Genomic DNA, 27,649 nt, shown 5'->3' on the forward strand with positions numbered 1-27,649 from the left:
ATAGATGGAAAAAACTAAGGCCCAGTGATGGCATGTAACAATAAAGATATGCAGCTAATATGGTAAGGACAGGGCTAAAATTAAGCTTACCTAACTACTTACAGGACAAGGGTGAGAAAGAGACAGCTAGGGCAGAGAACAGTGACTAGTATCTGCCTGTTTGGCACTGCCCAGTAGCATCCAGGAAAATAATAAGCAGCTGACTTCATACAACAGAGGAAGAAGAGAGCCCTGGTCTACAGCACTTGGCAATTCCCATGGTATAAACACTGCCATCACACATAGACGTCTCTCACGAGCTGGCACTAGGATACCATGGCTTCTTCCCTTCCAAGCTACAGTGTGGAATCTCTGCCACCAGAATTCATAGTCATTCTTACTCTAAATCTTGGTGTTCTTTCCTGTGAGTGCTTATGCTTGTGTTTAGAACCAGCATTCTTGTCAGTAGTAGGGGTAGCAGCTGTCCACAAGTACCAAGATCACAGAGACATGTCCTGGTTCCTCTCAGAACTGAGGCGGGAACACAAGACTGAGAAAAAAAATGTATGCTAGTTTATTAACCAATTTTTCTGAGGAAATGAAGCATCAGATTTCTCCTCCCCAAAGAAGATATTAAAAAAAAAAAAATCAAGGTTGAAGGAAGCTTCTGTTCTGCTCACAGCTATATCTTTTGTTTCCTGGAAGCTTTTTCCAGACCAGGATGCAACAACTCCCATAGCACTCAGGGTCTTTTCTGGTCCAGAATCTGTAGCCTTAACTGCAAGATTTCATGCTGGACAGTTAGCTGGCATGTCTTGGAGCATCAAGGCACAGTCTCATGCTAGGCTCTATGCAACCCTTATCCTTAAAAGTCATGCAGTTCCCTCCCATCTATTTTCTCCCCACTCAGAGACAGGGAATGAGGGAATAAGGGAGGGAGAGAGAGACTGGCTGGACCTACTGTGGTCTTTTGAAACTTGAAAGCCCACCCCCGGTGATATACCTCCTCCAGTGCCACACTTACTAATCCTTCCTGAACAGTTCACCAACTAGGAACCAAACATCCAAGTATGTGGTATGTGTGTGTGTGGGGGGGTGGAGATTCACATTCAAAGTACAACACTATCCATCCAATTCTTCCCTTGACAGCTCCAAAAGAGGATGTTGTGGACCACAGTGGACTCAGTCAGGACACAGGGTGGGAATGAGTCTTTTCATTCTCTGCACAGCAAGTTTTCTCACTTATTCAAGACAGCCTTCTTTCAAAGTGACTCAGATCCTCCTTGCCCACCTCTAATCCCTTCATATAAGATATGATATAAGAGGAAATCTCTTCGAACACCTATAATGTGCAAGGGATAGTGACACATATCAATAAAAGTCTTTTACATACACTGTTTCATTTAATCCTCTATAGTTCTTTCCAAAGTGGTAGGGAATATATCATTCCAAATGAAAAATCTAATATAGATTAGAGTTTCCATCACAGCTTGGTGGTACAGGCCTGTAATCTCAGCTACTGGGGAGGCTAACTCAAGAGGATTACATGTTCAAGCTCTGCCTGGGCCATTTAGTGAGACCTGTCTCAAAATAAAAGTTTTTTAAAAGTACTGAGGAAATAGCTTGGTGACAGAGGACTTGTCTAGCATTCAAAAGACCCCAGAATCACCCCCCTCCAGAACTACAGAGATGGAAGGAAGAAAGGAAGGAAGGGAGGGAGGGAGGGAGGGAGGGAGGGAGGGAGGGAGGGAGGAAGGAAGAGAAGAGAAGAGAAGAGAAGAGAAGAGAAGAGAAGAGAAGAGAAGAGAAGAGAAGAGAAGAGAAGAGAAGAGAAGAGAAGAGAAGAGAAGAGAAGAGAAGAGAAGAGAAGAGAAGAAATCCCAAATGCAAAAGATGGTATCCAGTATTATCATGATGCTTACCATATGCCCCTAGGATGGTAGGTAGTAGTTATAGTTCAGTGGCTTAAAATTCCTCATGCCTCAAGGAAAAACACTCTACAGCCCAAGAAACACTAGCTTGCTCAAAGAACAAACAGGTAACCTCTCTGCCTGTAGAATCTTACAATGTTGCCTTTAGGCTGAATATCCTTTGAGGGAATCCTGTCTAAAATAGACAGATCTGCACAGTCTGACATGGTCTAAGGGGACATGAAAAGAACCAGAAGGTGAGTTCAAGCAGTCAGCTTTATGACTTGAGCCTGACTTTCCTGGCAGAAAGGTAAAAAGTAGACACATAGTTCTGAGTGAGTAAAGATGGCTAATCATTCACAATCTGGTCCCATGGGAGCCAAGATGCCAATGTGAGCCATGTTAGATCCTTCCTTCCAGACCTTAGCCTCTCTGAGACCTGGTGTCCTCAGGATGGCAGCAGTAGGTGGGAGCCATGTTAGATCCTTCCTTCCAGACCTGAGCCTCTCTGAGGCCTGGTGTCCTCAGGATGACAGCAGTGGGTGGGAGCCATGTTAGATCCTTCCTTCCAGACCTGAGCATCTCTGAGGCCTAGTGTCCTCAGGATGACAGCAGTGGGTGGGTAGTCTAAAGTGATCCTTCTACTGTTTCAATGTGATTTACTCCAGTTTTCTCCTGTCTTTCCAGCCTGTCCCCATAGATGATAACTTCTGTGGCCTGGACATCAACCAGCCTCTGGGAGGCTCCACTCCTGTGGAAGGACTGACCCTGTATACCACCAGCAGGGACCGCCTGACCTCTGTGGCCTCCTATGTTTACAATGGCTACAGTGTGGTTTTTGTGGGGACTAAGAGTGGCAAGCTGAAGAAGGTAAGAATTGGGGGCCTGGTGTCTTCAGTTAAGAGACTCATCTTGAAGGTAGTGATCAATGGAGACTTAACTATAGTCAGCTTCTTGTTTTCTTAAGGGAAGGGAATGGAAGAAAAGATAGGGTTCCATTCTGTGGTTTACCTTTTAGTTGTTTCCTCTAGTCATCCATCAGTGAATACCTAGGAAATACAAATGTATTTCAGTGTTGCCAGACATTAAGATATTGGGAAGGTATTTTTTCTGAAGAGTTAATTCCCAAATTAAGTAGAACTTTTGTTGTTTGTTTGGATGTTGTTGTTGTTGTCCACATTGTGAATCATATGTACTACAACTCCTACCTGTGACCCAGATATTGTTTATAAACTGAAAGTAGTTGGTTAGAGCAGGTTTTGGGTCCTAAGAGGTGTAATGGTGGATGCTGGCCTCAGGTACACGATTGGTGCCTAGGGACAAGGTCATTTACCTCCCTTTCCATTGAGGAGGGTCATGTAGAGTGCCCTCCCTACTTTCTTACCCAATTCTCAGCAGCCAGCAGGAAGGCAACATCTTCCAAGACTCCTTGTGCAACTGTACAAGCTGGAGGGAAGAAGCTGTCTGGGACTGGCAACAATGGGGCCCTCTAGTGAGAGAGGCTGAAGCCAGTAACTTGTACCTGCTTGTTGAGTGCTTAGGGTGTGGAGAAGGAGCAGAGTCTGGTTCATTATGTGGGATTATAGTAGCTACATTCTTAGTCCCTTCTAATCCCCTTTTCCCTGCAAGCTTGCTCTCCTGCAACTCCTCACTATTCCTGGCACCTGTGTTTCAAGGCACAGGCACGATTTTGCTGCACCTTACCCTTTGATGTTGACATTACCAGGCTTCCTTCTCCTAATCCATTTAGAGCCCTGGGAGGTTCTTGTTGGGGAGTGTGGAAGAAGAGATCTGGGAGAGAATCTGAGGGAGAATTTCCATTTTCTTCTTGTTCATATTTGCTGTAGAGAAAGTGGAAAGAACTAGTCTGAATTATGAGAAGATAGAGGACTTTCCAAACTTCTCTGGTCTTTGGAATTCCAAATCCCTTTGACCCTTTCTTTGCTCTTGGGAAATGTTCCTGCTTGTTTCTCTCTTGCACCAATACTCTGCCCCACAGCTATGGACCTGACTTGGCTTTAGCATGTGGAAGAGAGGGTGAACGAGGTTTGATCATTTGCTTGCCTAAGCTGGGGCAGGCAGGAGTCATTCTCTGAGATTTTTTCACTGAGAGAGGAGTTACTCTCTGAGGTTGGGAAGTAGTATATTCTGCTAGTCACATCTCTGCTTAGATTGCCAGAGTCTTTCTACCTCCTTGCTTAGCAAGGCTCTCATCATCCAGCTGGGTGCATTTGCCTGACACATGGGACTTGGGCAAGGGGGAAAGTTCGAATATCACCTAAGCAATCCTCAGCAGGCCATGTGCCATGTTCTTAGACATCTGCCCTATGAGGCTTCTATTTCTAATATGTCTAACAAAGGCAGTGTCTTTCTCTAAAATTGTACAGAGGTGTCTGTGGGGTGGCAGAAGTGGCTGCTAGGCTAGTGAGGAACTTACTCATTATTCCCTCACTTCTAGTTGCTGGTCTGGACTCTGTCTCCTTTACTCTTTTGGGAGTCCTATTAAAGGATAGACTGTTTATACTAATTCTCTTTAAGTCCATCACCAAAGTTTCACTGTAGGTTAAGCCTAACAAAGTAGAACTAGCCCTGCAAAATAGAGCAATTTTCTGAAAAGTCTTGAGATCATCTAGCCCACTACCTTCATTATTCCACTGATGCTCAGAGGAGTAATTGATTACGACAAAGAAATAAGGCTAGTTGTTTCTTACCTTGACCCCCAAACTTTTCATTCTTTTTTACTTCAAGAAACAGCTGTGGAACAGTGGTATTGGGGTAGAGTGATTTTCAGATCCAGAGTTGCTACAGTGTTCATTCAGTCAAAGGCTACTGTCTCTACTTTTTCTGGCCTTGGACCTAAACTAGGAAATCAGTATTACTATGTAAAAGAAGAATGGCCTACCCAGACCCCAAGGGAACATCTACTGACCCCGCTAGTATTCATGCATCTCACTCATTACATATCTGGGATTGCTTCACACACACACACACACACACACACACACACACACATACACCCACACATGCAGAGTAGTCCAAGAATTTCTCTGGGCCTTGTAGGATCTCTAGCAGACTAGTCACTGAGACGGTAAAAGGTTCAAGGGCAAGGCTGCAGGCATAGCTGCCTACTTCATGTCACAGCTTGTGAGTTGTCTATGACTTTTTACTGTGAGGTTCTGTGCCTTTGGATGCTTCTATGACCTCATGATATCCCCAGGTTTTCTTCTGAGCAGATCACCCTTTCCTCCACCCACACTACTTTGAGGTACTTGATACCCATACCTGGCTCCTAGCAGCCTCCCACTTATTCAGCCACTTATCCCCACCCTCTCTAGAGAAAAAGCCCATGAAGAATTTATGGAATGTCCCCAGGAAATTCTAGCATGGTTCTGGCTCCATAGCTCTTTCAACACAGGAAGGAAAATAAAGAAAAAATAGCTAAGAGTCAGGCAAGGGGAGGGAATCTGGGTGCGTCAGAGCTACTCACTTCTTCCCTGCCTGGCCAGGCGTCTCCCAGACGATCCAATCCTCATCTACAGAGGCTGGTAGGAACAGGATGTCCCTGAGTGGGGAACTGAAGAGGAAGTGAACTCACCAAAAAGGGCATAACCACAATGTGATCTTAGGTGCTTATACACATAGGAAGCCCAAAGACCAGGCCCTCCTCTTCTGGTGTACCAGCAGGTGGAACACCGGAAGAGTAGAACTGAGATCTCAAAGCCAAGATATAGTACATTCAGGACTAAGAACTGTTCTTTACATGATGGGAAACACAAGCAAAGCTTCACCACAGGGTGCAACAGCTCAAGAAGTGGGTGTGGGTCTAGTTTTCAAGGTCTCATAATAGAGGAAGAGTACCAGGTTCTGCTTTAAAAGGGTGAATTAGAGACTGGTATGGCTCTAAGTCCAAAGAGGAACTCAAGAAAAGGATTTAGGATTAGAGTCCAGCCAACTGTATGTTACAAGCTTCATCAAAATCAATTAGTCATCACCATAGAAGCAGAAGAACAGCTTCCAGATCATGAGCAGCATTGACTCCACGTTATGAGGGAGATAATATCATAACAGAGTGTTAAGAAAGCAAGTATGAGATAAACAAGGGCATCAGGGATGTGGGAATCATGCTATGTTAAATGTATTTCTGCAAGGCTGAAAACACAAGGAAAAAGAACAAATAAAAAAATAAAGACAGTTCTCCAGATAATGCAATTTATTGAGCACCTTTTATGTTCTAGCTACTATTTTAAGACCTTTACATCTACTAACCCCTTGCATTCTGATGTAGCCACTCTGAGGTGGGTACTGTTATCAATTCCATTTTGCAGATGAGACAAGTTTATGGCTGAGCCCAGATTTGATTGTTGACATGCTTAGCCATCAAGCTATGGAAGATGAATCAGGCTTAGTCAATGTGGCCCCAATGATATGTAGGAGTTGCTGCTGCAGAACCAGCTTTTCTCATAACATAGGGAAGGAGTTGTTATAACCAAACTATCTTACTTGAGGAAATGAATACCTGGCCAATAGATGTATCCAGTAAGAGGTACAGTAGAAAGACTAACTCTAACCTAACCCTAACTTTAGCCCTGCAACTATAGAGTCTCTCCCATGGTGCCACTCTTATGGAAGACTCTGACTCCTTCAATGGGACATGAATGTGGTGGTTTGGATGAGAATAGCCCCCATAGGCTTATAAATTTGAATGCTTGGTCCCTAGTTTGTGGGCTGTTTAGGAAGGATTAGGAGCTGTCACCTTGTTGGAGAAGGTCTGTCACTGGGGGTAGGCTTTGAAGTTTTAAAAGCCATATTAAGCCCAGACAGTCTTTCTTTCTTCCTCCATCTTGAGGATAAGATGTAAGCTCTCATCCATTGCTCCAGAACTCTGCTTGCCTGTCTGCTGCCATACTTACTGTCATGATCATGGACTAACCCTCTGAAACTATAAGCAAGCTGCCAATTAAATGATTTCTTTGATGGGATGCCTTGATCATGGTGTCTCCTCACAACAATAGAACAGTATCTAAGACAATGTGACAATGGAAGACAGGCTATAGCAGATTATGGGAGCAAAGACAGATGGTCAGTGTGCCCTAGATATGGTCTTTGCAGTTCAAGTTGGGTTGAGCCTGCCTGGAACATGGCTGAAAGTTTTTCACTGTCAGAAAGAGGAATTTGGTATATGCAGGGCAGGTCTAAGGTGCTGGGGAGTGCTGGGGCAAGACACAGGGGATGGGATGTATGGTGTCCTAGAACCTGAACACTGTACTCTATGATGATGTCCCCTGGTTAGTGTAGGCTGTGAGAATCCAGAAAAAAAGAGACACTGGGAGTTAATGTCCATGCAGGTAGAGGAAGAGTTGGAGCAGAAACTAGAAACTCATTTCAGATATCTTTCTGACTCCAAGGAAGAGTGGAGTATACGGTCTAAGGTAATAGAATCAGGGACTGTGCTGAATCAGGAAAGACAGGGGTGTGTGTGTGGGGGGGGGGGCTAACTCAAGTTTTAGGATGCTGCTCAGGAGCTTCCCAGCATTCCCAGTGCCTAGAACTCTGCCCACCTGCTCAACCTACCACTTCACATCCTACCATATGCTCTTGCAGAAGTTAAGGTGGCTTTCTGCTTCAGCCCTCTAGTCCTTTGGAATTGAGGCTATAACTAGGAGTGAGTGCTGCTGTTTCTCTGCCCCTGGCCTCGCAGAAAACATGTCTATTGCCTAGTGCTTGTGACATATGCTTTACCCTGTCACTTCAACCATTGCTGCCACACACTGCAAATGTCTGACCCCACTACCAGATAAAATATCTCACATTAGGGACTTGGTAAGCTCACCTCAAATGTACTGATTTGTACTGTGCCAAATCCTATTGCAATAATTGGAATAGAATCAGATGCCAAGATTGACTCTTATGGCTGAAGCTCTTATAGAGAACAGCTCTCATGATGGGTGGGCAGATCCATTGACTGGCAGTGGATGAGAAGTCATGGAAGCAGAAGAACTCCTACTGAATTACAGGAAGAGAATGATTTCTGGATAATATTTGGAAGAAGGAGTAGAGGTGCTCTGAGACATTAGCTGATAATGCAGGGGAAGAGCACTCCCTGCATTGCCTAGAGACTCTGGAATAGCACACATAGACATCTGCCTCGCCTGGATCAGATGAAAACTTTGTAGTAGGCAGGTGCAGAAGCCCAGATAACCAGTTTCTCTAGTACTCTAGCAGCCATTTACTTTTTGACTCCTGGGACATTTTTACAAATTCACTGAGACTGTCCAATTTCTAGAGAGGGCCACTTATAAAGTATATTTATAAGGGAAATTGTTTCTATGTTTTCCAAAGAATACAACAAGGTATGGTATCTAGTGTCCAGCCTACCAGAAACCCTGACATCCCTACCCTATCTTCTTGTAATTTCATAATTGATTCCTCAAGCAAAGCCAAACAAAATGTGAACTTATTGCATTAGCAATTTAGACCTTGAAGAGTTTATCAGGATTTCTTCCCAGAGTTAGTGCTCAGAGGTTTAATAAAAGTAACAAGTTCACATTTATACACCCTTCACCTCACATGGCTATACTGACATTCACACAGACTTCCTCCCTAACACCCAAGTTCCTAACCTGCTACTTCACTGCCTTTGTTTTGTGGGGTCACTGTGGCAGCTGGGAAGGCCTAGTTGCATGAAAATCTGGGAAACATGACTTTATTCCTTGCCAATCCTACTGAACAAGAACAATGGCCACTGGTTCCTCAGGGTGGAAGTGATTCACTTCTCTCCCTGCAGGAATCCTTGATCCTGTAAACAGCCAGGAATAGGAGCTGGGAGGTAGTTCCAGAGTCCCTAGTGGTTATCCTGACACTAGAGACATCTGACTTGGTCCCCTGGCATCCCAGAAATGCTGAGATAATGGAGTTGTGGTGGGCCCGCAGATGTTCTCTGACCTCCCCAGAGCGTGTATCACAGAGGTGGGGTACTGACTCCAAAGCTCACTGCCAAATCACTGTAATGAAACTGGCTCCTTGCCCAGACTCCTGCCACCAAACTCACTGTTTGTTTTGTTGTTTTATAGACCCCTTGGGTTTAGAGGACTGGTCTTCCCAAAGCTGGGAAAAGAGGCATTTCCTTGGCACAAGGAATAAGTCATACTTACAGATACCCCATATGTATGTCCTCCTGCTCAGCCATGACAGATGTAGGCAAAGGTTTTCAACTCTATCCAGACCCCCACCAGGCCCCAGGGAAAGGGCTTCCACTCTCCCAGAACCTTTCTGAAAAGGGAACCTAAGTGTGTATTTATTTTTTGCATCTTTTGTGCAGTTTGTGCACTTCAATTCTAGTGACCCCTGCTTGAGGCATAAAACATAGTGTTCTGCTGGCTGTTCATAGTCCAAGAGTGAGTCGTGAAATTCTGGACTTTTTATAGGAAGGTGAAAACCAGGAAACTATGCCTTGATTCAGGAGGTTGGAGATGAAAATTCAAGTTCATAGCATGCAGATGATCCAAATATATTCTGTAGAATTCACTACAAACCAAGGTGCCAGCTTGTAAAAGCCACATCCCCAGAAAAGTGCCCACCACATACATACATATCCTTTAGGCAACTAGGTCTTGCCTGCCTATGTGCAGGCACATGGAGAAGTGTCTCTGTCAGCAGAGACTTCCAAAGGCCAGCTGCTGCAGCCCCTTCCCTTTAGGGTGAGACTGATGTACATAAAGGAAACTCTGTGGTTTCATGTGACCTGGTTCTGAATATAACTTAGCAGCAATGTGACCTCTGAATTCCAGTGACCTGTCCTGTAAAGCAAAGGTGATTCTTACCCTTGTTCCATGAAATGGTAATTTGTTCTTGGAATAGTATTTATGGAATGTTATGGTGGTTTGAATGAGACTGACTCCCATAGGCTCATATATTTGAATGCTTCGTTGCTAGTTTGTGAAACCATTTGGGAAGAATTAGTTGGTGTGGCCTTTTAGGAAGAGGTGTGTCACAGAGAATGGGACTTAGGTTTCAAAAACTTATGCTATGTCCTCTCTGTCTCTGTCTGTGTCTCTCTGTGTCTCTCTGTCTCCCTCACCTCTCCTCTCTGCCTTGTTAAGATGTAAGTTCTCAGATACTGCTCCAGCTTCGCCCCCGCCTGCCTGCTGCCATGTTCCCTACCATAATAGTCATGAACTCTAACCCTCAGGAACTATAAAGTCCAATAAATTCTTTTGATGTTGCCTTGGTCATGGTGCCCCATCATAACAATAGGTGTGTCAGGAACTAGGTAAAATAGTAGTGACTAAAACTGTCAAAGTATTCATCCTAGTGGAGATTCCATTTAGTGTGGGAAGACAGACATAAACCAGAGGTGAACATGATCTCCATGTGTGAATGGTAATTGCTAATGGACAAAACAATCAAGGAAATGATTCATGTGAAGCATAGAGGGCAGAACTTGGCACAGTCACAAAATTTGACCTTTTTCTTTTGTGGAATAAGGTAGCAACAAACACTTTGGATATTTGTCATAAGAAATGAAAAGATAGTATATGAAAATTATTTAATAGTGATTGTTACAGAAGAGTTTTCTGTGATTGTGAGCATCTTTAAGACTTCTCTCAAATCCTACTTTTCCTTGGTTTCCTGCAGGTAGTGACACTGTCACATCAGGCTTCCTTTCAGTGACATGTTTGCAAGGTCAGATAAAGGAAGACACTCTTGTCCCCTGCCCCCAGTCCTGAGTCATGGGAAAAAAAAATTGGAAGACTGGCCCAGCTGAGCCCATCTAATCTAACCCTGATGGACTTTGGCATCCAGCTACATTAGTCACCAGTGAGAGCAAACAAGCTGTGCTGGCCCTCCCTGGGGCAGAACTGCAGGAAGTGAGGCTCTATGTCTGCTGCTTTGCAGAATTAACCAACCAACACTGTTTTCTCTGGATTGGTGCACCCAAGCCAACCACAATACTGCAGTGCCGCACAGCTCTGCCCCACATGAACTATGTGATGTTGGGAGCAGATTCCTTAGCTAGATCACAATTGTCCGTCTTGCTATATTGCTGTGAGTGTTTGAAGGATGTAGACTATCTGACAGAGCCTTGTGTAGAGCTTAAAGGAACTCCATGAATGGCAGCTGTTGCTGTTGGCATCATCGTTGCTAGTGTTGTTTTAGGCACTCCTATACTGTTATGTTTTTCTTTCAGAGGTCTGAGTTCCTTTTGTTTCTCTCAGCTCATTAATCTTACATTTTAAGATGTTCAAGAAGAATTGGGATTGTTCTGTGTTCTGCTGCATATGAAAATGCTCCATACATTTTCTCTGGTCATATGGCTAATCAAGGGAAGATAGGGACATTGGAGACAGAATCACAAACATTTTAGCTGAGATGAACTACATGCATATTTAAGTCAGTTTCATAACCCATGATATTCAAGTGAAAAGCTCCTAGCTGTTGGAATCTCTAGGGTTTTTTGTTTGTTTGTTTTTTGTTTTTGTTTTTTTTCCCCCCCCGTGAGCATACTTTCGCTCCAGTGAGATATAAGGCAGAGAGGATGAACCTGGAATTCTGAGCCCTCCTAGTCTATCTCAATCCTGTCTCAAATTTTAGAAAGTTCTTTAGGTTTCAAGATGGAGAAGAGGTTATAAGAATCTGATGCCAAGGTATCCCACTCAGACACTACACTCTTCTGTATTCCATGCAAAAACTAGTGCTGCCCACTGAATAATGTCCCTTTCCCTGGAAGGAGGCATAACATCAATGGGCGTTATTTAATCAGATCGTTCCTTGCTTAAGTGGTCTGGGGTTTGTGAGCAAGCAACAAAGACAAGGGTAAAGACTACAGAGTTGGGACTTATGGGAGAGGGGGAGCAGAACCCTTAAGGAGAAGGCTGATACTATCAAGCAATATCAAAAGCCTTCTTATAACTGTAAATGGACTTTACTGCTATAGGGGATGCTAAAGCCAGGTTTAATCTAGAGATCCTGGACACTGATGTGCATATATATATATATATATATATATACACACATATATACAACTATATATATATATATATATATATATATATATATATATATATACTTACACACACACACACACTGTTGCTGGAGAAGGTAGCCAGGCCTTGAAATGTTGGATGATCTACTCAAACTCACACAAGGTTAATAGCAAAGACATTCTAAAATCCAGGTTTCGGTGTCTCATCTGTGGGACTCTTCTCTAAGTGAAAGAACCTATTTCTTTGCTTTTAACATTAGACTAACTGCTGCTTCTCTATAGAACACAAACATTTTCTGAGCTGAATCCAACTTTGGTCTAGGGATTATTCTCTCAGAGCAGGATCCACCTAGGTTTTGCCAGGCTTGATCATGTAGCTTGCTCTAGAGTGAACTGCATTCTTTACCCTTCATTCTACATGTCTAGAAGTCTCACCAAAGCCTGTCTAGCAGGAAGGCTACTCAATCACCAAATGTTTGCCCTGGGGCTGAGAGGTTCTGACAAGTCACTGCAGTGGGACTCTCCAATCATCCATGCTAGGCTTCACTCCTGGCAAGCAACTCTGTCTACTGTAAACTAGTCAGCTCCTGTGTACTAAACCCTCATCTGAGTATCTTTCAAGTTATGTTTCAGCAACTCATATCATGTAAGAATTAGTATGTCCATTTTACATATGAACAAACTGAGTGAGGTTCCAGAGAATTAATAACTGAGTTTCTTTGCTACAAAGCAGAGAGCTTAGATTTGTATCCAAGTCTCCATAAATCCTGATGTGGGCTTTTAACCACTGGATTTTACCTTCTCATGTCCTTCTTTAAGAACCTATTATTCCAGCTGCAGTCTTGTTGTGTGACAGGATCTTTTCTTGGGGAGACACAACATGCACTACTCACCCGAGAAAGGAATCCCAATGACAGACCAAAACATGGATATCACAAAGTCCAACTTGGTGAACCAATGATATTTTCAGAGTTTATTTATAAGAGTAAGGGTGATGAAATGACTCATGGGTGATAGTTCACGAAAGCTGGGAAACACCACACAGCCTAAAGGCAGCTTAACAGGTTGGAGAGTGTCATTTCCAAGTAATTCTGGGCTAAACCTCTTCCAGACAGTTTCGCTGGTGAATCTGGTCAGCTTCAGGTATTTCTTGAAGTTATTTTGAGTTGTTTACCTTCCTAATTAAGGAACTTCCCGGTAGGATAGAATGTTTCACATGTCTCCCTAGACTTTTCATACAATTGCAAGAGAGAAGAAAGGAAGGATAGACAAACATTTTGCATTCTGTAAAGCAGAGGTGCCCAGGAAACCAGGAACATGGCAGCTGTCAGCTCAGAACATGCTGTCTTGTTTCACTCTCTTCAGGCCTCCTCCTTGGACTCACAGTGGGTGGGGTGGCATCCTTTTGTGCTGCACACAATCCCCAGCTCACTCCCCTTTCTCCAAGCATCACTATTTGCTCAGAGCTTTCTGAAGGGGACAAAAGAGGGCCACTGACAAAGCCAAAGGCTTCTGTGTAGAGCAAGGGTCCTGGCCTGAACCCATGCATCTCTCAGAGCCCCCAGGTTCTTCTTCAAAGATATTGTTTAGGGTCCTTTATGTGCCAGTCATACCCATTCAGAGATGGCTGAGCAAAAGTTTCAGTGTGGGTGAGGAGGACACAGAGAAATGGAGTCATTTTGATCTAGCAAATTGGAAGGGACATTAATGCAATAGTTAACAGCAGACCACTGCACAGGGGATGGGCACAAATGTTCAACCTCTGTTTATGAGGCTTATACAATTCTATCAATATTGATGCCTGATGCCTTTGATTCTGACACTAATCATTGCTATGAGTTAAATTTGCAGCTCTATAATTATGATTCTATTAATAGGGCCCTAAGCTAAGTACCACCATGTCATGTGTCTTTCTCATGGTTGAAAATGGCATCCTTGGAACTCTACTAATAGGGCACACCTGGGATTTGCCAGGAATGATGTGAAAATTATACATTCTATATTTGTACTGGGCCTTTTCTGAAATACCAGTGAGCAACAGTGAACCTGGAGAGGGGGAAATGCTATGCAGAGCTCAGGTAGCAGCCAGGTGTCTGCTCTTGGAGTCTTAGGACACCCTGGCAAAAACCAGACTGCTCACAATCAAACTTCAGCTCCCACGAAGGTCTTCACCTCAGTCTAATCTGACATTACTCAGAGACTAGATACTACTGTGGTAATTTCTTTCTTAGACTTGAACATGGCTGTGAGAAGACCAATGTTTCCTCAGAGCCTGAAAATCATTAGCTATATCTTACTGATAGTCTCATCTGTGATCACTTCCAACTGGATGGCTGGGACAGACCCCCCCCACCCCCACAGCCAATTCCAACCCCATCTAGCGAATTCTGAGCTCTGTAGACACAGAGAATTTAGCCATCTCATTTGTTTAAAAAAAAAAAAAGCTCATTGTGCATTGTGCACAGGGTGGGTTTGAAGAGGGTGCTTGAGGTCCTGTTCCTGGTAGACTTGCAGTATGTTGAATCACTGTGACAACTGAGCTTTCACTGAGAAGGGCATAGTTCTGCCCCAGAGACACTACAGGTCCCATTTACCCTCCACCTAAGTAATCGTGGTTGTCATGCACAAGGATTATCTAACCTCTTTCTGATAGCATCTGTGTGATGACCCAGTATCACTTACAATATTAATGTGTCCCTAGTGACCCAAGGGCTGCATTAGCCCTGCTCTTTTAACCTCCAAACTGAAAATATTTTTCTTCCCAGTCATCAATTATTGATTTTTTTCTTTTGTGTTTTGTGTCATCTCAAGAGGACCATGATTTGAGTTCAAGTTCTCCGTTCTATTTGCTGAGGATGTGGCCTTGCCTAAGTTAGTTAACCTCTGGGAAATACAGAGTTTGGGGTTCACCTCTTTAGAGGGACTGTCAGATCACCACAGGATATCTGTGAAGTTGAATTGAAGATGCTTAGCACAGGTCCTTCCTGCCCCCTCCCCGCCCCATCTTTCCTTTGCTATCCATTCCTTCAGGAATGATGAACAGAAGGGAAACTTCCCAGAGGAAAGCTTGCAAAGTACAATCTCCAGCTCCTTCCTCCCAGCACACTAAAATGCTTTATAAGCTTTGTCATTTTTCTTTTCAGTGGGACCAGAATCTCAGATAAACTAAAGCCAACCCCAAGCTCAGAAACATCTTTTTATTGATCAAGTCTGGCATCCTTGAAACTTTGCTCATAGAATGAGATTTCTGTTGGGTCACTGAAATTTCTATAGTCATGTTCCTCACTGAATATAGACCGTTAAGTGGTCCTTTTACTATTGAAAGTTGGCCTGGTGGTAGACAAGTCTTCAAGGACTTAGAAACATGGGTAAAAGTATGTGCACATCAGCAAAAATTGGACACTGCTTCTAGTATCCTCTAGTCTGTAGGATTTTAAGTACTTCCATTATCTGCCACTCACAGCCTACATGTCTACCATTCTTGTAAATACATACTGAAAACCAAGTGTATACTATGACAGCAAAGGGTGAGTAGCCAGCATTAGCATAGAACTTGTCATTCCTCAATATAAAATCTCAGAACAATGTGCATAGTTGAAACTTTAATACCTGCATTTTTATCATTTATCACACAAGTGTTTTCCCATATACTCAGTGTTGAGTAGAGGTAGGATTTCTGTCAGATAATTGTAGGAGTTGCTGTTGGATTTAGTCCTTTTGATACTGGAGGTTATCCTGGTGCAGGGCAAGTCCACAGTTCCTATCATGCGTTCCGTCCTGTATCCCACACAGCAATATTCACTTTATTCTTTTACCTTGACACTTTCAAAGTCTTAGCTAGAACAGCTAGGATCCCCAAATCTGACTTATCCTTAAGGGTTGTATTAGGTATCCTGAAATTCCCTCTTACCTCCAATCTTTCCAGTAATCTAACTGCAGAAGCCATAAGCTGTGGGCAGCTTCAGTCTCAGGCAGATTGGTGGTATCCCCAGAGGAATGGCTACAGACTGAAATGGAGGAAAAGCTTGCCCAACCTCCCACAACCATCAAATCAAAGAAATAAAAAGGCTGTCTCCTTGGTGCCTCCCTGATATTTATGTCTGAGCTCTGCAGACACCCCTGGGTTGCAGCCAGTCTGTTTCGGCATTAGTCCATTACGCTTTTTATGATGCATGTTACCCACCCCCTCCCCTACCCCTGGAACATTTTATGACTGTCCTTTTCATTTCTAGAAAGAGCTTCATGGAATGGCAGATGCCTGCATTTCCCCACTCTTTGGGGAGCTATTCATGGCAGCCTGTCCCAGGCCATAAACAACAGGAGATAAACCACAGCCACTGGCAGCCAAAGCCAAGTATCAAGAGGTTCAGAATGTGGTGAGGAAGGAGTTTGGTGGTGTATGGACCAGACAAACCTGGGGACCTGGGTGTCATGCCCTTGACAAGAGAGCCAGGGCCATTATAACAACATTGAATGGTACCACTCTCCAGATCTCCCAAAGGCTAGAGGGAACTCCTTTCATTCTCCCTCACACTAGTGCCCAGAAGCCTCCCATCCTATCATTGTAATCAGAACCAATGCAATTTACAGTCAGGAGAAGAGATTCCTTTGGAATTATCTATCCATACATGCATGCCTCTCACCTCTTGCCCATGCTTCTACATGCTGAAACAACTTCTTTAAAGTTTCTCTGCTTTTTCCTACCCACTCTCTTTGCAGCATCTACACAGACTCCTTCCTCCTTTCATATTCTTCCAGTACTCTTCTCTCTGACAGCCAGGACCAAATCTTACCAATCTATCACACTTCTAGATCATTAAAACTTCAGCCTGGACTCTGGTGTCCTGGCAGTGATATTTATTTATCTCAGCTCTTGAGTTGCACACATAAGTAAGTCACTTGTGACACTGTGAGAGATAGCATCCAGGGTTAGGTGTTCTGTAAAAGATACCCCTAGAAGAAAACCAACTTCTGAATGAATAATGAGAGATTTTAGATTCTTTCAAAAAACATAGATAAAATGTGAAAAATGAGTGGGAAGAGAGACTGTGAGGGTAAGCAAGAGCAGAGCAGAGCGCTGGATAATGAGGGTACAGGATAGGTTTCTTCCTATTGACCAACCTTCATGACAGGGCTTCAGAGGAAGTGGAGGGGATAGTGTTCTTTCTTTTCTCCTTATTTGGTTTTGGACTCCACATCAAATGGAATATATGGATGAAACTGATGGGAATTTAAAATGTGTGTACACATCAGACTGCTGAAGACAGTAGCTATTATACTTTGTGTATGTTTTGTAGTAAGCTGCTAAATTATTTATTGGGCACTGAGCTTTAATCTCATAAACCTGCCTTCAGGCCCCCAACATCAACAGCCTGAGCACTGCATAAAACCCCCAGCCTGCTGCAGCCTGGGCCACTCCAAATAGCAATTGTTCTCATAAGGCCTTCCCTCAGATAAGCTATTAGAAGTCTATAGACCCTAGGAAGGCCCTTCTAGTCTGCTATCATTGCATCTTGGAAATTGATTTGCATGTTGTAAAAGACTAAGGTCATAACCTCCATACACAATATCAAACCATGTCAAAAGGTCTCAGTTCTTCCTAAGCTGAGGTAGAGGAGGTCCAGAAGTCAAAGGAAATGACTAAAGCTGTGTTTCCTGAGCTGTGCCTTTATTATCTTGAGATCTGCCTTTTTTAAGTTAAAAAAAAAGGAGTTTTTTTTTTTTTTCTCTCCCTGGCTCCCAAGCCTGAGGGTACTAAACTGGGTATGAGTCTCCTAGTCATGGTCTAAGGGCTAGATGGTGATAGTATTCTTACTCTTGCTTAGGGGGTTCAAGTTATACAAAGATCTTTCAAGTCTTTGTCATCTGCTTTGAGCTTATCTTGAAATATTGATAACCCTATGGGGTTATTCCTTGGCCATAGGAAGATGATACTGGTCCAGAGTAGTCCCGTGACATCACCAATATTGGCAAGTACAAGAATGCTGTACACTATAATCATCATTTAGATATTTCAGCTCATGAGCATGGGAAGAGTATAGAAACCAGGACGCGAATATTCTCGTATATATCGGTACCCTGGAGAGTGAAAAACTAAGACCAACACCAGGCCTCTTGAAATAGAAATTTGATATATGAAGGTATACTTCTGGGTCCGAGCTTCCATTCTTTTTAAAAGTAAGGGGCAAGGCCAGTACTGTCTGGGTTTTGTCACTAACTGTGCTGAGTAGCTGGAAACTTTTATTCCAGGTTTCATATCCCAATGACATAACCAAAAGAGAAAACATGTTTTACAAACATGAGTATGTAAAACATTTAGGGGGTAAAGAACTTGTTACTTTAATCAGATTCAAAGCTGTCTCAGACTCCAAAATCTTAAAATATGGTGTCAGTACTTTTTGGACACTATTTGAAGTGGCCAAGTGTTGCCTGATTTCATGTCAACCTGATGCAAGCTGGAATTTTCTGGATAGAGGGCATCTTAATTGAGAAAATGTCCCTGCCAGAGTCACCTGTGTACAAGCTGGTGGTGCATTTTCTTGATTGATAGGGGAAGCCCAAGTCACTCTGGATTGCACCACCCCTGGCTTGTGAGCCTGTATGCTATAAGAAAACCAGAAGAACAAACAATGGGAAAGAAGCCAGTAAGCAACACTTGTCCATGGCCTCTGTTTCAGTCCCTGCCTCCAGGTGCCTGTCTTTAGTTCTTCCCCTGAATTCCCTAGATGACAAACTACAAGTTGTAAACTGAAATAAACGCCTCCCTCTCCCAAGTTTCTTTTAGTCATGGTGTTTTATCATAGCAATATAAAGCTAAGATATGCTTTCACTCCAATTCCGTCCTTGAGTCAAAGTATCTTGCTCTCATATGTTTTGAGATCAAGGACAATAATATAATTTTTAATGTTTTTATTAATTCTTTGAGAATTTCACAGTGTATTATGATCATGTTCATAGCCCTTCCCTAGCTCTTTCTAGATCCACTTCTATCTCTGCCAACTCAACTTGGTGTTCTCTTTCTCTCTCTCTCTCTCTCTCTCTCTCTCTCTCTCTCTCTCTCTCTCTCTCTCTCTCTCTCTCTCCCTCTGTCTCTCTCCTCTCTCCCTCTCTGTCTCTCTCCTCTCTCTCTCTCTGTTGGTCTCTGTCTCTCTTTCTCTCTCTCTCTTTTTCTCTCTCTCTGTCTCTCTCCCTCTGTCTCTCTCCTCTCTCTCTCTCTGTTGGTCTCTGTCTCTCTCTCTCTCTTTTTCTCTCTCTCTGTCTCTCTCTCTCCCTCTGTCTCTCTCCTCTCTCCCTCTCTGTCTCTCTCCTCTCTCTCCTCTCTCTCTCTCTCTCTCTCTCTCTCTCTCTCTCTCTCTCTCTCTCTCTCTCTCATACTCATGGAGTCCAGTTTGTATTAGCTAAGTACTCTTGGACATGTCCTGGAGTACAATGATATATCAGGGTTCGGGTTTATTCCATTAAAGAAAACTAACCCTAATCCTCTTTAACAGCTATCAAATGTCAGTAGCTCTTTAGCTACTTAGGTACTTTGTTCCCACAACACCTTCCTCCATACCGAGATTTTATCTAGCTTGTACAGATCTTGTGTATGCTGTCACAATCACAGTGAATTCATATGTACAACTTCCCTGTGTGTCAGGAAAATATTGTTTCTTGGAAGTCATTCACTACCTCTGGCCCTTATATATTGACCAGTTGTAGGTCTCTGTATTCACTGCTATCTACTGCTAGAAGGTTCTCTGTTAAGAGCTGAGAGATTCACTGCTCTACAGATATAGCAATACATCAGGAGTTGTTTCGGTGTTATGTCTGTTTAGCAGAGTGATAGTAGTAGGTTCTCCCTTAGGGCCTATGACCTATATAGCCACAGGTTCTTGGCCTCATTGGAAATACCAGGTATGAGTTTCATTTCATGGAGTCTACCTTAAATTTAACCAGAATGTTGTTGGTCACTCCTGAGATATTTATATCTCTATTGCACCTATGGGCAAATCTCACCAGATAGATCATTGCTATAGCTTTCAAGGTTCACTGGTAAGATTTTGTTAACTAAGGCTAGGTAAGATTTTGTTAACTAAAAATAAAAGGTTCAAATGAGATAAAGAGATGTTGGGACTGCTTGATCATCACACAGTGTGTACCCCCAAATAACAGGAGCACTTTCCTGTATTTACTACTGACCATTTACACGCACACATATACATGTGGGCATGTATGTACACACATGTGCACATACTCTTGTATGCACACATTCATACTTACACACATATAAAAATACATGCATATGCATTTACACATACATCTATGCACACATACTTCCCTTCTCCAAAAGTGTATTAGTTTCAGGAGAAAAAGTATACCTAAAAGAAGTCAGATGCAGAGCCCAAGGACCAGACAAGCTGTGAACCAAGTTGGGAACTGAGGACTATAGCCTCCAGAGATAGAGACTGGGTCATGGTTTTGGTTATAAAGCCAAGTCAGACAGAGCAAGCAGAAAGACAGACTAATAATTTGTCCAAGTCTGGGTCCATGGAACCAGATCAGGCCAGAAAGTTACTTATGCCAGCTGGCCTGGTCAGCCATGTGGCAAGTGGAGGGCAACCTTGAATCTTTGCTGGTTGCAGGGTGTTAAGATATAGACTGATGTTATGGATCTGAAAAAGAGGATGGAATCTCTGAGAAAACTTTACATGTGCCTTTACGTGCCCTCTACATCTTAGTATGTTCTTTGACATGTTTATTTACTTCTGGAAAAAGAGATCAAATCATAGGTTTTCATGTCACTTGTTCACATATATCAACCCTGTGGTTTGTCAAGGGCTGGTCCTGTAGACATTTGCAAGATCTGTAATGTTGTCTATTATGTCCTAGACAGAAGATACCGCTGCTCTACAGTGTATACAGGCCAGAGTACTGCTAATCTTCCTACAATGCACACAATGCCTACAGTAAAGTATGATCTGGTCCACAGCATCCATAGTACTAAGATTAAGAATCCCTGCTCAAAGGAACAAGCGTTGTCTGTGCCAACCATGATTCCTAGCTCTGTTCATAAATCCTCCTACCCACAATATAGGTACCAAGATGACTTAATTTTCCAAAGAAAACAAAGACTCTGGATGAAATTGTCTTCATTATTGTAAAATATGCTTATTGGACAATTGAGAATGTCCTATGCTTGAAAATATGCTCACTCAGACATCTGATCTGTCTGTTTATCCAATAAGAGCATCTAGGTGCACAATGTCAGAAAAGAATCAGGTAATAAGTGAGAGGGGCATGTGTACACATAGCTCATAAATGCTGCTGTTTATGAAGAAGATGCTCTATTCACACACACACACACACACACACACACACGTTTTCATACTTTGCTAGGAAGCAGGTAGAGATATTTCTCCTGTTACTAGATGCTTGATAAAAATCTGTTCCCTGTCAGCTTCAGGTTTCTCCCTGTGCTGATGCTGATACTGATTCTGGTGCTGGGCCTACTGCAGTAGGCATGGGCTCTTTCTGAAACTCCTGACTGATAGGAGGTAGGACAGAGGTAGTATATGCTAGAAAAGGAGACTTAATGCAAGAATCAGACTCTCTTGCTGTAGTTCTCATCCTCATTACCTGCTAAGTAGACAATATTGAAGAAATCAGGCAGTCTCACTGAGTTTGGGCTTTGTCTGTCGGAATGATTATACCTATCCTGCAGAGTCACTTCACAAAATCTAACAAGGCCAAGTTTATTCTTGTTATACTGGGCAGAAAAGGCTCCAGAAATTAGAGCTGTTTACAAGGCTGAAGAAATAGCTTAGTCAGTAAAGTGTTTGCTGTACAAGCTTGAAGATTTTACTTTAATCTCCAGAACCTATGTGAAAATGCCAGGTATGGTGATATCCATTAATCCCAGTTATGGGGAGGCAGAACCTGGAGTTCATTAGCCAGTCTTGCTAAACCAGCAAGTGCCAAACCAATGAGATACCCTGCCATGCACATGCAAAAAGGTGAACAGCATTCTAAGGAACAACATTCAATACTCTTTTCTGGTCTCCACATGTATACATACATGCATACATACATACATACATACATACATACATACATACATACAAACACATACCTGCCTACATGTGTGCCCAAACACACAAGAACCTGCACGGGTGTGGGGAGGACTAGAAGGAGACAGACAGACAGACGAGAGAGAGAGAGAGAGAGAGAGAGAGAGAGAGAGAGAGAGAGAGAGAGAGAGAGAGCATGCCACTATGCTCGTCATTTTGCCTCAGGTTGGATCTTTTTCACAGCCCTAGAGGAGCAAGCAGGAACCTGTGCACTTGTCTAGTGGGCCTGGTAAACATAGTAAGTTTCTCTCCCTGCTTTGGGCCTTCTGTAAGGACAACATTGCATACAGTTCAACCTAGACACTTGGGTCAACCACAAGGCCACCCAATATGCCTTGTGTTGTAGTGAGTGACTCAGACCACAGCTACCCCACTTCCCTAAAGATGACCATATGCCTGTGAGTCACCACAGCCAGACTCTCCATCATAACCATACAGACTCTAGTTACATGAAAGGAGTTCCCACACACCCTACCTCCACTGCCTTATCTTTGGTAACTTCTCAGCCCTCACTCAGGGTCAGATTCCAACTTCACATGTAACAGTGAGCACAGGACTTCATGGCTTTTCTTCCACATAGTCACAACATCACCTGCACTGAGCATCTCTCGGCCATGTTAACAGTGAAACAAAATCAAGTGGGTTATTTGGTGAGTTAGCAGTGCAGCCTAGACCAAAGCCTCAAAGTTCAGCTGGCTCACAATGCCAGTCAGCACTCTTGCTGCCCTTGCTAACATTTCTTTGGTATATTATTCAGACAGTACCTTTGCAGTGCCTATTATGTGTAAACCTGTAAATCCTTAACCATGGGGGAAGAAAGCATCCAGCAGGCATGTTCCTCCAGCACCCACAATCTACTTGAAGGCTTAAGACAAGACTCTCTTACTTCATTCTCATTTTCCTAGAGGCAAGGCACGGGCTTACACTTTGAGGGAACATTGTGGTACTGAGACAGTGGCACCATGTGCAGCAGGAAGGAGCCTGGGAATCAGATGACTAAGACTCCAGCCAGCCAGTGGTAGATCTTGGAGAAGTCACTCAGTTGTCTTATCTCTGAAATGGAGATGTCAATGACTCTTCATTCTTACTCTGCAGGGTGGAGTTAATGAGATTATATTTAGAGGGACTTGGCCTATATACCACTGAATTAAAGTAAGGAGTTAATGTCCTCTCTTTCCTTCTCTCTCTGATTGGCAGCCTGGCACACATGCCATTGAATGGGAGCAAGAGTTCAGTGTTCTTGTTCTCTCCCCTCCCTGGTTTTCTGAATACCAGCCTTACATACTCAGTAGACATTTTTGTTGCTAACCACTGTTGTATCTTGTCCTTCTGCCCTGTGGTAAAGTCAGCTTCAGTTATGTACTTTGATTGCTGGTCAACATCCTCTGTTTTTCTTCCCATCGAATAGTTGTGGCATGTATGTGATAGTGGGAAAAGACACCAACCCTGACTCAGAAGAAGGAAAAGAGAGAGTATCAGCAATCAACATACTATGTCCAAAGAGTGTATTGCCTGATAGTGACATAAATGGAGAACATACATAGAAGCTTTCCTCATATCTTGCATTGTTTGAGCAGGACAGAGAGAACATCTTGCTGTCATTTTCCCATAGCTCTGACTGTTGTGATCTCTCTTAGGAAGACTTGGCTGGGAGCTCTTCAGGCTTGCCTTGATGAGGTTAGTTCTAGAGAGTGGAAGCAGAGCAGGACAGATATTTCGATGTCATGTGATTATGGCATTTTCTTTGACAGGCATTCAGGCTCTGTGGCTTGTTATCTCTAAAACCAGGAGTCTAGTTTCTTATTATCTCTCTCAGACTAAAGAATGTAATTTAACCTCTCTGAGCTAGGTAACAAAAATTATCTTTCTCTTCTTGTTTGGTGCCACACCCCTTCCAGTCTGAGATCCATTACCATTTCCAGATGTGGAATAACTGCAGTGCTAATCACTCCTGAGTTTTGCTGGGTTACCTTTCCAGGGTCTCTAGGCCCTTTAATTTAATCATCATGGTAATCACCAGCAATAAAGAAAGCATGGGGTATGCCAAGCTAAGAAGTATAGGGACTTTCCCAAGAATAGCAGACTTTGTGTAATTCTACTTCAATTAAAAATAAAAACAAAAATATATATACTGAAAATTGTCTTGCTGTGTTCCTGCATTTTCACAGGAGAACAGTTCACTGACTATACTCCATACTAACTTCTCTGCAGGTATAGAGTCACCTCTTTCCCATACAATTTCCTTCCTCAGCCTCTGCCTTCAAGATACCCTCCTAAACACTGATTAAACAGCTGACGTGGCACCTGCTGCCTTCTCCATAACATGGATAACAGCCCAAGTTTACAGCATATATGAAATGAGGAAGGCCACAGAGGTGGAATCAGCTTTGGTTTGGTTTTATTATTTTATGGTTTGTTTTTCTATTACATTTGCTCTGTGTGTGTGTGTGTGTGTGTGTGTGTGTGTGTATGTGTGTACACACACATACACACACACTATATATATATTAATATTATATATAAATTGCCTTCTCTTAACTCCAACTTTGAAAACCAATGAAAGAAAACCTATTTCAAGATTAAATATTATGTCAACATGTGCCTAGGATCTCAATAACTCCAAGAAAAGTCACAGGGGCTATCTCCTCCTATACAAGGCTTTAATAGTGGAGAGAGTAAAGATAAAATGGAAGAGCCATTCCAGCCTTTACCCCCTTCCTTCCTGGGCCTCATTCCAACAAATGTTGCTGCAGGGCAATGCAGACAGTGAAAATATTCACTGAAAGAAAACAGATAAGTCCCCTGAAAGCCATTCCCAAGGTCTTTCCCATTTCTAGTACCTCTCCTTTTTATTAATGGTGTCCTCATCAGGAGATGTACCAAATCTTTTTTGTGGCCCTAATGGCGGTTAAACGTGATACCTGCTTTCTATATATGTCCTACCATCCACCCACAAGATATGGTACCTACTGTAAAGCCACAAAGGATTCCATCTTCACCTATACCAGTCCCTCAGCATGAGTCTCCCTTGACCTGCTCATTCCTCTTGGTATCAGCTGGAACTTGGATATAAGACCCGTTATTGTTTTAAGGTGATGGGTCAAAAGCAATAGTTTTTTTGTTTGTTTGTTTTAATCTTCAGAAACAGATCAACAGGAATAAATAAAGCAGCAGCTTTAAAAAGCCAAGTCGTGTTTGCCAAGGGTCGGGAACTGGAGGAATTAGGTTCCTGATGGCAGTTCTGCTAAGGTCTAATTGTGTTTGTGGAGCCCATCAAACCAATGAGTATGCTGGGTTTGTATGTGTGTGTGTGTGTGTGTGTGTGTGTGTGTGTGTGTGTGTGTGTGATTAAAACGTTTCTGGGGAATTCTTGCCAAGTCTTTAGAAGGTATATATGCACGTGTATGAGTGCGCACATACACACTTGCGCACACACATGTGTATATACATATGTAAGTACATGGTACATGTGAGGAGGAAGAGACTCTGGAATAGAAACCTGATCTGGGAAATTTCTGCAGTATCTCTGACCCCTGAGAAAAAGAAATGGGAGCACCAGGAAAAGTGCCCTTGGCCTAAACCCAGGACCCATCCTGGACAAAGCCTCCTTAATGAAATCCAGGCTTTGAGCCACAAGTTTATCTTTAACTCTTAAGTTGGGTTCTTGGAACCTAAAGGATAATCTAGAGGAAATCACCTGAAATGTGGGGTCCTGAGTAACTCTATTTTCAAAGCAGAGTGTAAGAGCAAGTATGCTATTTTTGGAAATGTGGGGGTGCCTGAAAGAAGGAAAGGCACAGCTTCAAATTCATTTTTGTTCCTCCCCCACCCATGGGAAATGGGCTCAGTTGCACTTTTGGCCTTAGAGGAACACAGACCCTGATTTAGAGACTCTGGAGCCTGTTTTGCTGGGACCATCTGTTGGCTCCTTGGAGCCTGTAGGAACAGCTGAGGCTTACAGAGAAATTGGATGAAAGATTCTTTCCAGAAATCTCCCTGGAGCACCATGGTGCATGTGTGTGCACACGTGTGTAAGCACTCTACTAGCTTTCTGCTCTAGCAAGAGACCTCCTGGGGTAGGTAAGCAGCCCCTGCCTGTAGGCGGCTTGCTGGGTGTGCCCTGTACCTGCCTTTGACATCTCTCATTCCATCTTCATCATGTCAACAATTTTCAAACCAAGTGAAGCATTACTGCCTCATCACAGCCTGGGTCCCCCAGCATGTTTCTGCCTACACTGCCTAAGTGGTGGCCAGGGGCAAAATGAGTAAGCCAGTTAATGACACCACACCTACCTTATCTAGGGCTGGGCTTGGTATACTTTCTTTGACTTTTTCTAAGCAGGGGTGTGGATTTGAGGCAAAATGTTATTGCAAAACCTGTTTGGCTGTAGCTGCTTGCTGGATTTCTCCTCTGCTATGCATAGCTCAGCTCCTCCCAAGTGGGTTGAAAAGTTTAGTATTGGAGAGAGACTCATGGGCTAAAGCTTGCAGGCTGGCAGAAAGAAGGTTCTTATGCCCTCTCCCCACCCCATCATTTCAACCCACCACACCCATCCTTAGGGTTACTGTTGTCTCATTCCTCAGGAGCACACTGTGAATATCTAGGGAGAATAAAAAATAGAAACTAGACTTTAGTAAGAACTTTCTAAACTATTTTTGAAATCTTCATATAAGTATATTCTGTGTGCTGAGCTTATTTCCCCATTCCTCTAGTCTTGCTTTCCTTCCCCTTCCCCACCACATTCCCCTTTTGTCCCATAGAGAATTTAGTCATAAGTGCATACATGATTTTATATGACTATATAAAGTCTAGGAACTTCCAATGAAGAAAACATCTGATGTTTGTCTTTCTGAGACTGGCTTAATTCATTTATTGCGATTATCCATTTTCCTACAAATAACATAACTTTGTTGTTGTTGTTTTTTTAATGGCTGGAAATAATTCCATTGTGTATATGCCACATTTTTCTTATGAATTCCTCTGTTGGTTCCATAACTTAGCTGTTGTGCATGGTCAGTACTGTAGTAAACACCCTTGTGCAGGTGTCTCTGTGGTATGCTGGCTTAGGGTCCTTTGAGTAAATACTCAGAAGTAGGATAGACTGGCTTATATAGAAGATTTATTTTTAGCTTTCAGAAACCTCCATACTAATTTCCATAGTGGCTGGACTAATTTACTGTCTGACCAGCAGTGCATAAGTGTTTTCTTTGGCCATTCTTGCCAGAATGTCTTGGTTTTTGTTTTCTTAATGATTGAAATTCTGAGTAGGCTGAGATGAGACCTCAGTGGAGTCTGATTTGCATTCTTCTGATGTTGACTAGTCTTGAATATTTTTTCATCGTCCTTTTGCAAACTATGCGTTCATTTTACTAGTGTGTTTACTGACTGTGTTGTTTGTTTTCGTTCTGTTTTTTTTTTTTAAGTTCTTTGTATATTATAAATATGAGTCCGTTGTCAGGTGTATAGCTGGTAAAGGTGTTCTCCTATTCTATAAACTGTCTCTTCTCTTAATTGTCCAGTAAGAACTTTCTAGAATGGCACTGTCATAAAGGTAAAGTATTCTATATGGTTAGTGGCTAATTCACTATGTAGTACCATCCCATAGTGTAAGGTAGAAACAACCTAGAAGAGTAGGACTCCACTGTAGCATGATAGCGTGCCCTCTACC

The 27,649-nt window shown here is 42.9% G+C and overlaps 1 protein-coding gene across 1 annotated transcript in view; it reads left to right on the top strand.

Annotated features, from left to right (window-relative positions):
- The window catches only part of Plxna2 (plexin A2), a 194,176-nt gene that overhangs the window by 27,444 nt on the left and 139,083 nt on the right, over positions 1-27,649 (top strand). The window contains exon 3 of the mRNA XM_021173227.3: positions 2,577-2,759. Within this exon, the coding sequence (XP_021028886.1) occupies positions 2,577-2,759 (183 nt within the window). The remainder of the gene's footprint in view (positions 1-2,576; positions 2,760-27,649) is intronic.

The sequence above is a fragment of the Mus caroli genome, unplaced genomic scaffold (genome assembly GCF_978045245.1).
Source record: "Mus caroli unplaced genomic scaffold, Mus_caroli_1 scaffold_1, whole genome shotgun sequence".
Taxonomy (NCBI): domain Eukaryota; kingdom Metazoa; phylum Chordata; class Mammalia; order Rodentia; family Muridae; genus Mus; species Mus caroli.